Genomic DNA, 14279 nt, shown 5'->3' with positions numbered 1-14279 from the left:
TTACAACTCTATTTATTATTGTTAAATGAGTTTAAATTTCGAGGTCAATATAGTAGATAGACACAAATCTTTCAATCTTTTTACAAATAAATTATAAAGATGGAAAAGGGCAAGTGGGCATGCCAATTTGCCAAGTTGATGCTAAGATCCAAATCCAATCCAAAACAAATAACCCCTTGTCTCCACCAATCATTTGTCCCCAATTTAGGGTAATGAACTGATGTCCCATGTTTATTTGCACAAAATTGCCCTTCATATTCATGTTAATTTGCTCCTCTACCATATTGTTGTAGCAGCACATCATTCCAAGTTACGTATCATACACAAGGGCTATTTGGTCATTACATTTGGCCTTTCACTCCAAAGCTTTCTTCTTCCTCAAAGCTCTCACAACCGAAAAAGCTCAACTCAAAAAAATCAGAGCCTCCAATGGAGGGCTTCATCTGCGCGTTTTTAACCCTTCGCAATTAAGGTTCTATTTTTCACTGAACCACTGCAGATCCATTTCTGCGGTTGATAAAATTAAAGGTGAGTTTTATTTATTTATTCTTTCAGAAGTACGAATTTGAAAAGCAAAAATGAAATTTTTATTTGAGCGCAATAAAAAAAAAAAAAAAGATTGGAACTTTGAATATTTTGCTCCAAATAATTGAAAGGGAATTGGATAAACTTAATGGGTTTTTATTATTTAGTAATATATATATACCTGTGGTCTGTGAGAATTCAATAATTATTCTTTTTTAGTGGAAATATATTGGGTTTAGTTCTTAATTCTTTTTATTGGAAATATATTTGTGTTTAGCTCTTAATCTGTGTTTAGTTCTTTGCTGTCATTACCACAATTAGGGGTTTGTTAATTTGATATATTGAATGGTTAATGTTAAGTAAATCCTGAGTTGTTTGGTTAATTGAGGTTCTTTGTAGCTGCAGTAATCTTGTTTCTTATCGTTGGGTTTGATTTAATTTCCAGTAATTATTATCTGTTAAGTATCTAATTAGGAATTATTTGTTAAATATGTTGGATGCTGAAAAATTAAGTAGATTGTGGTCAATTGGTGACATAGATGATTGCATACAAATGTATACAATATGCAAGTTTATGTACATTATGTTGATTTTGTTTAGATTATGTGAACTGAATATCTAAGAAAATCTCAATCTTCAGTTAAAAACGACTCCGAAAATTTGCACTTTCGATTGCTTGAAGCATGAGCATTGTTCGCTCACATGGACAAAGCTTTACAGACCAAGCCCTGCAGATTTGGTGATCGGAAAAACAGTGATGTTGTTATATGCTTGAAGAATAGAGAAGGTACACCGAAACGGTTCTATTCCCACTCCTTGGTTCTGATAAATAGGAGCAAGTACTTCGCCAACCGGCTATCTCACCCGAGCTCTAGTGATTGCATTAATATACATTGCTCAGAGGTTAACTATGATCACCATGTCAACCTGTTGAAGCTGCTTTATCTTCCAGCAGACTCAATTTTGGACTTGTTCGACTCTGTTAAATCTGCACTTGGTATTCTTCAGGTAGCAGTTGCCTTCCAGTGTGAAGAGATTGTGCGCAGCTGCATCCAGTACTTGGAAGCTGTTCCTTGGGAGGACAAAGAAGAGGAACTTATTCTAAAAGCAGTTTCAAAATTGGGTCCAATAGCAATGCCGATATTAGCCAGGATCCAACCTGTTGATTTAGCTGCCACCAAAAACGTTTTTGTATCAGCAGTTCGCGTTGCCACATCCATTTGCGGACCATGTCCTCCATTCGGTAACGAGCTTAAAACTTCTGCGCAAGAACAAGTTGAATTCATGCTAGGAGAAGATGAGGATGCACCGTTGGTCACAGCTGATGATGAAGTAAAATCAGTGTTGAGAATGGGTCTATTGCAGATTTATTCGACGTTTGAAAAGGAGTTGTCTGCCCTACTTTTGGAGCCCGACTTTGTATCTGATAGGGCAGAGGAGAATATATTGCATAGTTTATCTGATCTCGAGTGGATGTGTAACATACTCGGGAAGATGGATTTGATGAAGGATTTCGTATCCAACTGGGCTGAAAGCTCGAGCAACGTTTTAGGAGTAGTCGAGGATAAAAAACTTGATTCTTTTATGTGGGGTTTGAAAATTAAGCTAATAGAAGTAACTGCTAAAGTCTTGGAAGCAGTTGGCTATGGCAATGTGATTCTTCCAACTCCAATCCGCGTCTCGTTACTAAAGACATGGCTGCCTTATATAAGGAAGATGAAGCCCCTCTTGGATTCAAAGGGTAGCGAGGGAACAGGTTTTCCATACAAGATGAGCGAAGACTTGTGCCAGAGCATTGAAGGGGCCATGGTGACATTAGTGCTGGCATTGCCTTCGAATGATCAAGCGGACATTCTGGCGGACTGGATGGGAGCCGAGCAGGTCAGGTATCCAGACTTGAGCGAGGCGTTTGAGGTGTGGTGTTTTAGAACGAAGTCTGCAAAGAGAAGATTAGTGGAGGGATTGGATGGGGCTGGCAATGCAACTGTGAGCCTCTGAATTTTGTTTTTGCTTTGGCCTCCTTATGTGTTGTAAGATTAATATTCTGTTGAAATAGGAAGAAAGTTAATTGGTCGTTGATGTTATATTCTTGCATTTTGACATTATTAAGCTCCTTTGAAGAATTGAGCTTTATATCAATATAGTTTCCAAATTCCAACCGTTACAATTTATTCTCCCCCACAAGAACACAAGTAAATGTTATGATCCCATTTTTCAAAATTCCAAAAAAATTAATGAAATATCTATTATTTTCTAAAATAATAAAGCATGTATTAAAATATAATTGGACAAAATTAAAAGGTAAGTACACGCGAGTATTATCCATAAATCTAATTCGAATTTTGTTACGTAGAGTGGTGTGGAGGCTAACCATCACAAACATCCAATTGTTTTCTTTTATCTCTAATATTAGAAATACTTTTAATCTCCAAAGAAAAAAAATTAAAAAGCAATTCCTCAAAGCATATTTGAAAACACACTTGGGGTTTATAATTTTTATTTATTTATTTTTTGACAGGAAACGATAGAGTGATATTTTATTGAACTTCACAAACAATTACAAGGGTTGCCAATCGGGTACATAAGCCCTAGTGATCAATAAATTGATCTAGAGTAAATTTGCACAAGTAAACAAACAACAATAAACCCCGGCCACCACAAGCACTGCCCTATCCTACGAGATGTCTCCAGTACGAATTTAACACTGACAAACACATAGGTCATTGCACAAGTGCGATGCCACATATAATCATTGCAAGCGAGACCACAATAAGTCATCATTGAAAGACACAAAAAAAAACAAAAGAAATGATATTTTGGAAACACACTTTTCTTCAATAATCAGAATTCTTTTGTTGTTGGAAACATAGTTTTTGGGGGGGGGGGAGAGGATGCATAACACATTTATTTGGGTAGTGCTATCTAGACACTTATTTGGGTAGTAACAGAATTGATTTTTTAATGTAAAAATGTGGTTTTTCGTTAAAGTGAATAGTACTGGAAGCTTTTCGTTAAAGTTTCCTAAATTAAAATCAATTGGTAAGTAACCATGATTTTTTTAAGGGAGTTTTAATGAAAAGTCTGCGGTACTGTTCACCTTAACAAAAAATCATATTTTTATACTAAAAAATCAATCATGGTATTATTTGCTTTACATTTTATTTTGTGCTTATCATTAAAACTTAAAGTTTTCAAATCTTTTCATTAGTTTTTTAGTTTTTTATTTTTTAATACAAAGTCCGACTGAGATGAAATATAGTTAGGTAGAGCTCTTAGCACCGACTCCATCACCCACCGTTAAATATATTCATCATCAATCATACTCCTTCGCTCCAATTCCATTTTTCTAATTTCCTAAGTAAATTATTTAATCAACCACGAGCTTAAAAAATGAATTATGAGACTTTTTTTCAAATTAAAAATTAGATATCTCGGTTCAAAATCTGTTATGGGTTTGGAAGTCAGACTTGTGGTCAGGAGAGGCTGAAATGTCTTTATGAGTCATTCCTTCTTAGTAAAATCAGATTATACTCTTCGACGATAAAAGGTGGATAACCATGACTTGCCCGTATTATTCCCCATTTTTAAAGAAAAGGAAATAAAATATTAAATCCAACAAAAAAAAAAAAAAAAAAAAACACGCCAAGTCGGCAGCCCCAAAAATCCCACGAATCTCAAACTGACTGCAACGCAACTTCCCCAAATCCACCAAAATATCGTCTCATTTTCTTTTCGTTTTCGACGTCGGTGATGATGAGCAGGCTGTTCCTTATTAACACTCCCATCATCGTCGTCGTCGTTAATCTTAATCTTCATCTCGTAGTCTCTTCCGGTCAATTAATTCGTTTCTTAATCCAAAAAAAATCAGCAAAAAAAAGTCCAGAAAAAAAGAGGATCGGAAAATGTACGTAACGGCGGTGCGACCGACGGATCTGAATCGGAACACGGAGTGGTTCACGTACCCCGGAGTCTGGACGACCTACATTCTGATGGTGTTCTTCTCGTGGCTCACCGTCCTCTGCCTCTTCTCTTGCTCTCCCGGCATGGCCTGGACCGTCGTCCACCTGTCCCACTTCCTCGTATTCTCTCTCCCCAATCTTGTTTCCTTATTTATTTGTTTTTAGGTTAAGCTTAATCTTCTTATTTTTTTTCCTGTTCGATTTGGTTTGATATGGTGGCGGATTAGGTTAATTACTTTGCTTGTGATTGTGAATCTGAGTTGATGAATCGTTTAGGGTTGTTGTGATTGATGAAGAACGCATTAGCATGAATGAATCCTACTTGAATGTGATCTTATGTTATATTGAATCGAATTGTAGAAATTTCTAAACACTAGACAGGATGTAGAAATTTCTAATCGATTAGCTGAAATTTCGAGAATCCCGAAATTTTTATCTTCAGTTCATATAGGTCTATGTTGTTTGTGTAATCATTTTAATTTGCACGGAGGCGGAAGGAGAAGAAACTACTCTCTTGTTCAGTTCTGTAGTAGAGATGGGGTAGAAAGTAGAATCGATGAACAAGTCTCTGTTCAATTATAAGCTCTCAAAAAATTCAGAATCGGTACGCAGTGTGGAGGGAGAGTGAAAGAGATATTGTATTGAATTAGTTCATAGACGGTGATGCATTTTGGCATGTGTCTGTTGCTGTGATTTAACTCCAGGAAATAAGATTGAGTTTTAAGGGATCGGTATGTGGATGCTGAAGCGCAGATTTTGCTAAGCATTGGGTACAGTGGAATGAACAACTTTTATCTGAGGAATATAGTCAGAGGGTTTCCACGTTATGTTATTGTAATTTGGAATAGTAAACTTCATACTGATAAATGAAAGATTCATTCGGTTCTCACTACCCAATTAATTGAGTTGATTTGAAGCCTCTTCGAATTTGTTGCTGCTGATTTTATGTTATAAGTATCTGTTATGCGTCTTATTGGGAAAAGTAAAACGTTTTCTGATTGTCTTCAGGTTACTTATCACTTTTTTCACTGGAAGAAAGGAACACCATTTGCAGATGACCAGGGTATCTACAACGCACTGACATGGTGGGAGCAAATAGACAATGGCAACCAGCTCACTCGAAACAGAAAGTTTCTAACTGTCGTGCCTGTTGTGTTGTAAGTACTTCAAGTTTTTCTTTATAAGCCTTCCAGATTGCTTTCTGGATAAATTATAGAATTTTGCCAATAGATCTCACTCCTCGCACATAAACACCCTTTACTACCAAGTGAAAATGAGTAAACTAGACTAGAACAAGAAGTGCTCACTTAAGGGACTTAAATTGAGTGACAAGGGAAGGACAATGTATTTAGGGCTGCATTCACTTCAATGTATTATTGATTACAACAGTCGTTTCCAGACCAACAATTAAATACAGTGTCCCTCAATTTAAGTCTCGTAGGTGAGTGCTTCTGTATATAGTCATCCATTAAGTTTGATTCAACATTGCTGTTATACAGAAGTTGCATTTTTCTGGTTAGACTTAATTTGATCTTATAGAAATGCTTTTGTTAGAGCAGAAAGATGCTGATGCGATATGCAACTTTCTTCCTCACATGTGCTGTTACTGTATCGAATAATCCTACCTCGGTTAGACATCTGTTTCACTTATGCATCCATCATCTTTTATTTGGCAGGTACTTAATAGCCTCTCACACGACAGACTATCAAAATCCAATGCTCATCTTTAACACACTAGCAGTTTTTGTGTTGGTAGTTGCAAAGTTCCCAAACATGCACAAGGTTCGTATATTCGGAATCAATGCTGATCACTGATATCTCTAAAAGATCAAGCATGACTATAGTTCTCTTGCTCTAATCATTTTGGCATTCGGACATAACGGTAAAGTCCCTGTTGAAATATTGAAACTGGAAACAGTGTATTATTTTTTTGAATGAAGTGAATTCTCTTACCCCTCCACTGCTCTCTGTTACATTCATTCATACCATACGGATATAAAAGTGCTATCATTGCTGAGTTTCAGATTTCAGTGCACTTATTTATTTCTGGATAGAGAAGTTTCCGTCTTATTACCCCGTATTTATACTCTCCCAAAACCCTTGGGTGTATTTTTACTAATTATGGCCGGTTCCGGTCCCCGGTGACGAATAATACTGTAGAAACATAATTAAAGATGGACCCTAGACCTGTCTCCATCTTGGTTCAATTTTCTTTCATCGTCTGTAAGGTGCTATTGGGTTGGATGGACTCAATTTGTTTGGGCGATTGGGATTATTGAGATGAAATTTTAGGACGCTTGTTTTTTTTTTTTCTTACATTTCAAAAGAGAATTTGAAATTGGGATCTCGTAAAGTAGCCATCAGATGTGTGACAACATCAATAGTTCAATTATTGAGATGAAATTTCAGGACCCTTGTTTTTTTTTTTCCTTACATTTCAAAAGAGAATTTGAAATTGGGATCTCGTAAAGTAGCCATCAGATGTGTGACAACATCAATAGTTCAAATTTAACTCATAGAATCCCTCAATTTTGCCCTTTAACTCCTCAAGCTAAAACGTTCTTTCTATTCTACCTCGTGATGTTGGAGACCTTGACTTTTAGACAAAGAATCTCTGTATAATGTTTTGCCGATAGAGCGATGCTACTAGGACATAGGGGGAACGGTTTCACTGGCACTTGATACTTGATGGTTTGAACCACAAGTACAAGGCCATAGGGAAAAAGTCTTACACAAGGCTTTCTATTAGTGACGCGGGATGCCACTGTGATGGTAAACTTGTTATATGAAAGTCTTCCTCAGGTATTTTCATCAAATGATATTTGTAGTCTTCCGTTTCTCTGAGTATGGATTCCCTCTGGCAAAGAAAACTTGATAGGGAGCGTTTCGTTAGGGAAAGTCCCACACACAGTGTGATCGATGTGGGGGATTAGATGAGACCAAAATACATGAGGTCACATGCTTTTGTGGGAGTAATTTTAACTAATCACATAATTATGCTGTCATACCCATGCTTTACCCCCTCTTTTATTAAATTATAATTTATAACACGATGTGTTCTAATTAAGTTCTAACATGTCATTTGGTGAGCAGATTTGATGAACGTAATTTTTTTGTGTCCAATAATAACGGTGCTCATTTGATCATGCATACGTCTTTATCCTATGAGTTAGGTTAAGGGAATTATAGGTTTGAAAGAATGTAAAGAGAGCAGGCAGATGTTTCACGCCTTGCCAAAAACAAAGGTTGCTTCTGTGGTTTTAACTCAAGAAAGGTAAGAGATAAAATTGGAACATGTTTTGTTTATTGAGAAAACCTAAACACAAAAACACAACACACAAGAATCCACCAACAACATTTGATCAATCAAATCCACTTTCCACCCTTTTTTCTAATTTATTTTTATTTTTATTTTAATTGATATTTTTATGTAAATAGTTGGGATGGCCAATAGATTTTTCATTTGTTGGTGATTAACTTTAGGAAGATGGGTTTGTCACTTTCATTGTCAACTTGGACCAAAGTGATCTCTATCTAATCACCAGATTTTCTCTGCTGCACATATGAACGGCCGGGATTTAAATTCGGATGCTTAGGAGAGCAAATCTGCTCTAATGACAATGGGCATGTTGGGATTCCCAAAAAAGCCCTTGGAGAAACCTAAGTTGGATTAACGTGTTATAAAATAAACCGTGATAATTTAGCCGGAAAATGACCTCAACCATGTTAAGGGAGGGGTGGTATGGTATATTCAGTGTTTAAAATATCCAGGAAATAGTCAGTTTCATTGAAATATTTGAAACAAAAAATAAAAAAAAATAAAATAAAAAATCAAGGATCGATATGGAATGATATTTACTAATTCACTACAGAAAATTTGCCATAATTCATTGTAGATTTTGAACTTAGAATTTTTGTTTTAGAAATTCTTTTCTAATTCGATTAAATCTGAATGAGTTGATATGCCTAATCCATGGCAAGAAACAACAACTATGACCGCAAACGTCAACTCACTTCTTATATATGCGTCACCAATACGATCTTGTTTTTCCAATATCGATATCTATATTTCCATAAATTTACATGTCAATATTCTTACATATATAGATATTTTAAATAATGAATACTAAATACATCTTACATTTGCTAGTTATTATACATCTTTATATACTTTTTTTTCTTTTCATTTCTATTTATTTATAATCTTTAGAACGTAGAAATTAAAAAACAAAACAACAAAAGAGTAAAATAGTGTGTGGGTTTCATTTCTTTTATGTGTATACACACCACAAGTGGCTTACAGCAAGAGAGAATGTAATTTAAAAATTAAAAATTTGAGAGTCCAGATCTAGATAGATCAACTTAGTGGGGTGTATTATTCTTTCTTTAGCACACTTGCCAAGGGGAATGTTTGTGGGTCCCAACAAAGACAAAAAAAAGTAGGGTTTGTCAGATCTTTCTCTCAAATCCTTCACTTGAGGGAAAAAACAAAAGAAAAGAAGGGGGTGTGGCATGGAAGCAATGATATCATTCCAGGAAATGGGACATTGTGAGGGAGTCTTCTGAACTGTTTGGATATGTGTATTTCGTCAGTAGGTGAGCTTTTGGTTGAAGTAGCAGTTTTAGGGGTTCTAATTAAAACATGGAGAGAAGTAGAAGCTGCTTTTTTGAAAAGTTGTTTATTACCAAGTCGCGTGGAAGGCATCAGAGTTCTTACCTGGGTCTTCCGCTAGCAAACTTTGTTCTCATATTCTTCATGGAGATCTTTGTGTAATGGCTGGAAGAATCTCTGTTTTTGAATAAAACCTTAAACTAAAATCCTGCTAAAACAACAATATTTACATACATACATACATATATATATATATATTTATTTATTTATATTTATATTTATATTGCATCCACTTCAGAACCTTACAACTTAAGTTGCAAATTCTACATATTATTTATCATACCAAGCCAACCAATTAGTGGCACATTACAGTGGAGAGGGCTGCCCATTGATTTTCTTGTAGTGATAGAACTAGAAGAAATTACATGAAATATTAAAAAGGGCATCTGGTTATACAGTGCATGCCATATGCCTCTTTTTTTTTCTACCCTAAAAAAATCTGGGCTGGTCTTGATTGATACCATAGCTTCTATCTTCCTTGGCCTTTTTTCTCAAGAACACTACTTGGCTTCTTACATATAAAGAACAATGGTGGACTCCTTACATATAAGAAGTCATTCTGAAGCCAAATCTAAAATAAGCTTCAAAAACCCAGCAACATCCACTTCAAAAAAGTAAAGGAAATTCCAAGAAAAAAAGAGAAGGAAAATAGATGATAATTAAAGAAAACCCATGTATCCTATCTGTTAGTTAACTTATGAAGAAATCCAAACATTAAGTCACCCACCACCAAAGATTAATAAAGAGTTTAAAACCACAACTAAGAAAAACCCATTATGCAAATCTCTTCTTGTAATTACTAATTACCATGATCCTCCTCCTAGCATTCCAGTCCAATACCCAGCTGAATCTCCATGCTCCTTGTTGTGCTCATTAATCGCACCTCCTGAAGGAGCTTGTTTCAAATCTTCAAATGGAAACAAAAGCCTCCCACTGCTCTCTTGTACATGATGACCTTGAAGACTCCCATACCCACTTCCAAGCCCGTCAAGTGAAAAATTAAGAGTTGGCTTGAAATCCTGCATGGGATTAATTAGTCCAGAGGGACTATTATATATAGTGTTGCTGTTGTTGTTGGGGTCTGATGAGACTGGCATAGGCATGAAGGAGTTCAAACCCCTAGAAGTCAACCCAGTGAGAAGCTCCAAGGCTGAAAGGTGGGATGTTGTTGTAGTTGTAGAAGTAGAAGTTGGGGAAGAAGAAGAAATGTGGTTTTGCTGCCTGTTGGTGTTTTCGTTATTGATGTTGTTGTTTGGAAATTGTTGATGATGGTGATTAAGCAAGTGATCAGAGATAATATTCCTGAAATCTTGATTAGTGGATGGGAAAGTGAGGTTCAGATCTTGGGCTTGATTAATTTTAGGGTTTTGGTGAATCAGATCAGGAAGCCTTTTGGATGCTGAGGAAGAAGAAGAATTGTTAGAAGTTGTTGATGGAGAATTGTTTAAGGATGAAGATCTCTTGTTCTTCCTCGAACCACCTCCAACTGGGATGTTTCTGAGGGACCCACCTTCAGTCCAGTACCTTCTGCAAGTCTTGCAGAAGTACCTTGGTTGTGTGAGGCTGTAGTTGTTGTAGTAGCAGAATTTGGTGTTGGTGGAGTTGCACCTTGGACAGTTTAGGGCTTGTTCCTTCTGAGGCCTTGCCTTCCTCTCTAAATTATTAGCTGCTGCAGGCTTAGGGCATGAGTTTGTCACTATCTCTTCTATTGGGTTCACCACAATTCCCTAAAAAAGCCAATAGCAAAAGGAAGAAGATAAATTTCAGATCAAACAAAAGAAATAATATTTGATCAGTAGTAATACTGTGAAATTAGAGAAATGGCAGAAAGACAAGCAAAACAAAACAACTGAGGAGCTGCTTTTTTAATTTACACTTTCTGAAAATTGTATTAGCCAACAACAAAAGAGAGAAACAAAAACAACAGAAGAAAATTGGACTCTTTTTTCCTTTATCACCTAAACAAAAGGTAAAGTGAAAGATCATGTTGAAGAACTGATAAAAACTAAATCCAAAAACTGAGTGGGGACTTGCACTGAATACCATATCATATCAGTATCCTTACAGAAAGAAAAGAGGAACCAAAAGGCCATTAAATTTATATATATATATATATATGTCTAAATTATTCATAGAATTAAAAAGAGGAAGCGGAAAAAAGGTTTGATATGAAAAATGAAAAATGAAGAAAATCTGTCTACCTGTGGCCACTGAGCAGTATCCATGGCTGAAAACTTGAGTGCACAAAGAGGGAGAGCTATAGGAAGAAGAAAACTGTTTTCCTCAAAAAGAGCGAAAAAACAACTTTTCTTGAAACTGGTTACAAAAGCTGGAAAACAAAAAAGAAAAGATTGTTTTTGAGAGGGTTTTGTTTGTGGACGTTCTGTGTATGTATGGCCCTTGCTTTATGTGTTCTGGCTAGTGTATGAGAGAGAGAGAGAGAGAGAGAGAGAGGGGGGGGTTGAGGGTTGAGTTGTATAATCAAATATAATAGGTAATTTAGGTCGACAATTTTTTAAATTACTTTTGTAAATTATATGGTGTGTTACTAGTAGAAAATAAGCATATTAATTAATACTTAAGTAATAATTCAATTATCAACAATCGACATCATATAATTTACATAGATAAGTCTCTCTAGAATTAATATACTAATAATTTTTTTCATTTTCAAAATATTTTATTCCTGACCTTCCGAGGGCGAATATTTTTCTGCAGATTTAGTAATTAAAAATGATGGTCCGGTGGCAATATAAAATCAAACTTTGTGCCTTGTGGGTTTTAGCTTTCGATGTACATAAATCTTTTGGTAGAGGGTCTTTTCCCCTTTTCTGACCAGAAAATACGGCTTGCTAGTCATATTTTCTCCCCAGCCTATTCAATCACCCTAACCCTAGCTTAAGTTCTCTTTTTATTTGTAGGCTGTTTTCCGTTATAAAGATAAATAATGTTTGTTAGCTAGCATGCATGCACTGCACTGCACAGAGAAAGGAACCCTAATACGACATATAAATAATCCATATTTTTTGTGTTCTTCGAAAACTAAATGGGTCAAATTTGACAGACAAAATTAAGGCAATGGACTTGTCCAAGTTGATTTGGGGTTTTGCTGATGAATGCTACATATATAACTAAGCTATAGTTTGCTAGCTACTAGAGCTTATATAGATACTACATATGTCACTATAATTTGGGGGACAACCAGACTCCAATAATTTTTCTATATCATCATGTAAAAACCATTTATGCATGAAGCATCTAGAATGACTCACCATTCATTTCAAGGCTTGAATATGGTAATCCCTGTGGTAATGCTACTTGCCACATGGGGTCATATGTATTATAGTACCAATAATTTCTGTAGCTCAATAATGAGTCTAGGTTAATTAGCTAAGAGTTCATGAAATTAAAATGGGGAACTGCACCAACTGAAACATTTTTAATTTTTTAGCCATGGGAAGTGGTCCAGTAGAATTCCAAGTTAGGTATGCTCCTTGGTCGTGAGTTTGAGGCACTAAGCTAGCAAAAAAAAGGGTGTTTCCTAGTTGAAAGCCTTGAGGGGATGTTGTGCCATTTGACAGTGGCCATGCATGGGTTGAAACGCCTTCAGCCTTTTCGGGCTACTAGGGATTAATTAGTCTTACCTTTCGGGGTGTGGGATACAAGATACCTCAGGCTTCAGGAATTTTATTTTATTTTTCATTTTTTTGTTAAACTAGATAGTTTCGAACTTTAGACTTAGCCTACTCGTACTCATCATTCTATCTGCCCTACCATCGAGTCAACCTCAATCAAATGACCCCTTATAATAAGTGTCGAATAAAAGGTTAAACAATTTGAAGTCTGTGATTATTTTTCGGATCAAAATGCACCTATGTTTAACGCTCTATCCGAGTCTGTAAATATATGTTCAACTCTTCATTCAACCATTTGTATACAGGAACACAAATTGAACCAATTTTTTTACCCAAGCTATGTAGAATATAGAGTTTAGCAACTCAGGTAAGAAATGTTTACGGCTCATATTAAAAGGGTGCATTCATGACCACTTAAAAGAGATTCTGATATATTTCAGCACATGACATTAATCATCTTATTCTTGTCACACATGAAGTCTTGCTAATTAAGGAACAAAATAGCTCTGTGATAAATTTGAAGACGTTAACTTTATATAGATACCATTCCCAGTGCAGGGCATGGTCACAATCCCTAAGGACCTTAGAATTTTTTATTTTTGTTTCACTAAGATTATTTCTTTAGATTTTTTATTTATATTTTCACAAACTTATGTTACTCTATAACTTTAATATTTCCTTTTTATATTGATACTAATTCAATTCAACGCTAGAGTAAAAGCCTTCTCTGATAGATTTATAATAAATTTGATACCAAAATGGATGGTATTAAGCATAGAATGCAGGTATGAAAAGCGACTTGACTACATAACTACTGGTTTTGCATCTCCTCTTAAATGCCGACTTAACCAAAACCCATCTCTTACCAAAAATGACTCTCTAACATCAGCTTTGAACATATTACATGCCAGCATTCACTAATAGCATTCACTTAGTTTCCAATTTCTAGCTACGACATTAATTCAGGAGATGTATATAATTGAATCAATAAAGGAACAATATTTCAATGAAAGCCTACATCCAACTACTACAATTTTTGGTATTAAGATGTTCTGGTCCTACATTTTGAGGTGAAATATGGTGTTGTAATTGAGGACATTAAGATTTAAAATAGAGAAACTCAATAAAAACATAATTTTTGTGAGCTGTTATTAGTAATAGTCCACTTCTTTAAAATATGTCCCACGACTGTGATTCCATGTCAACATAAATCTAAGTTCGTATAGCTATATCCAGTGTTTTAAAAATCACTAGGCCGTAGTCGGACCAGACGAGGTCTAGCGCCTAGGGGACTAGATGGGCCTAGGCAATTTTTTTTATTTATTGTAAGCAAATTTATTATATAACTTATATTAAGTTACAACACTGAAAAATATTAATACACCTTATACCTCTTTAAAATATTAATACACTATAATCATCAAATTTTATGGTCCAAGGTATTAGAGAATAGGGTCACCAAAACATTTTTTGATAAACTCAATAACT

The 14279-nt window shown here is 35.4% G+C and overlaps 3 protein-coding genes across 4 annotated transcripts; 2 read left to right on the top strand and 1 right to left on the bottom strand.

Annotated features, from left to right (window-relative positions):
* Nucleotides 1-276: 276 nt before the first annotated feature.
* LOC103950141 (BTB/POZ domain-containing protein At3g05675) lies at nucleotides 277-2685 on the top strand. Of its 2 annotated transcripts, XR_007251725.1 has the most exons (3): nucleotides 277-528; nucleotides 1166-2589; nucleotides 2647-2685. XR_007251725.1 is itself a non-coding variant. In XM_009361298.3 (2 exons), exon 2 carries the CDS (start codon nucleotides 1228-1230, stop codon nucleotides 2521-2523), a length of 1296 nt encoding a protein of 431 aa, XP_009359573.2. In that variant the 5' UTR covers nucleotides 277-528; nucleotides 1166-1227; the 3' UTR covers nucleotides 2524-2685. The 2 variants fall into 2 exon arrangements, 1 of the variants encoding a protein (XP_009359573.2); XM_009361298.3 differs by having other exon boundaries at nucleotides 1166-2685.
* Nucleotides 2686-4252: 1567 nt separating this feature from the next.
* On the top strand, nucleotides 4253-6444 carry LOC103950142 (ORM1-like protein 1). Its single transcript, XM_009361299.3, has 3 exons — nucleotides 4253-4604; nucleotides 5493-5641; nucleotides 6161-6444. Exons 1-3 carry the CDS (start codon nucleotides 4428-4430, stop codon nucleotides 6297-6299), a joined length of 465 nt encoding a protein of 154 aa, XP_009359574.1. The 5' UTR covers nucleotides 4253-4427; the 3' UTR covers nucleotides 6300-6444.
* Nucleotides 6445-9405: 2961 nt separating this feature from the next.
* LOC103950153 (dof zinc finger protein DOF4.6) lies at nucleotides 9406-11572 on the bottom strand. Its single transcript, XM_048566547.1, has 2 exons — nucleotides 11358-11572; nucleotides 9406-10883 (listed from the first exon to the last, which is right to left on the bottom strand). Exons 1-2 carry the CDS (start codon nucleotides 11379-11381, stop codon nucleotides 9960-9962), a joined length of 948 nt encoding a protein of 315 aa, XP_048422504.1. The 5' UTR covers nucleotides 11382-11572; the 3' UTR covers nucleotides 9406-9959.
* Nucleotides 11573-14279: the final 2707 nt, after the last annotated feature.

Source organism: the organism of the source record quoted next, unplaced genomic scaffold, assembly GCF_019419815.1.
Source record: "Pyrus x bretschneideri cultivar Hongxiangsu unplaced genomic scaffold, Pyrus_bretschneideri_v1 Contig42, whole genome shotgun sequence".
Classification (NCBI taxonomy): Eukaryota; Viridiplantae; Streptophyta; class Magnoliopsida; order Rosales; family Rosaceae; genus Pyrus; species Pyrus x bretschneideri.
The sequence above is the reverse complement of the archived record's forward strand: the minus strand, read 5'-3'. Positions and strand labels throughout refer to the sequence as shown.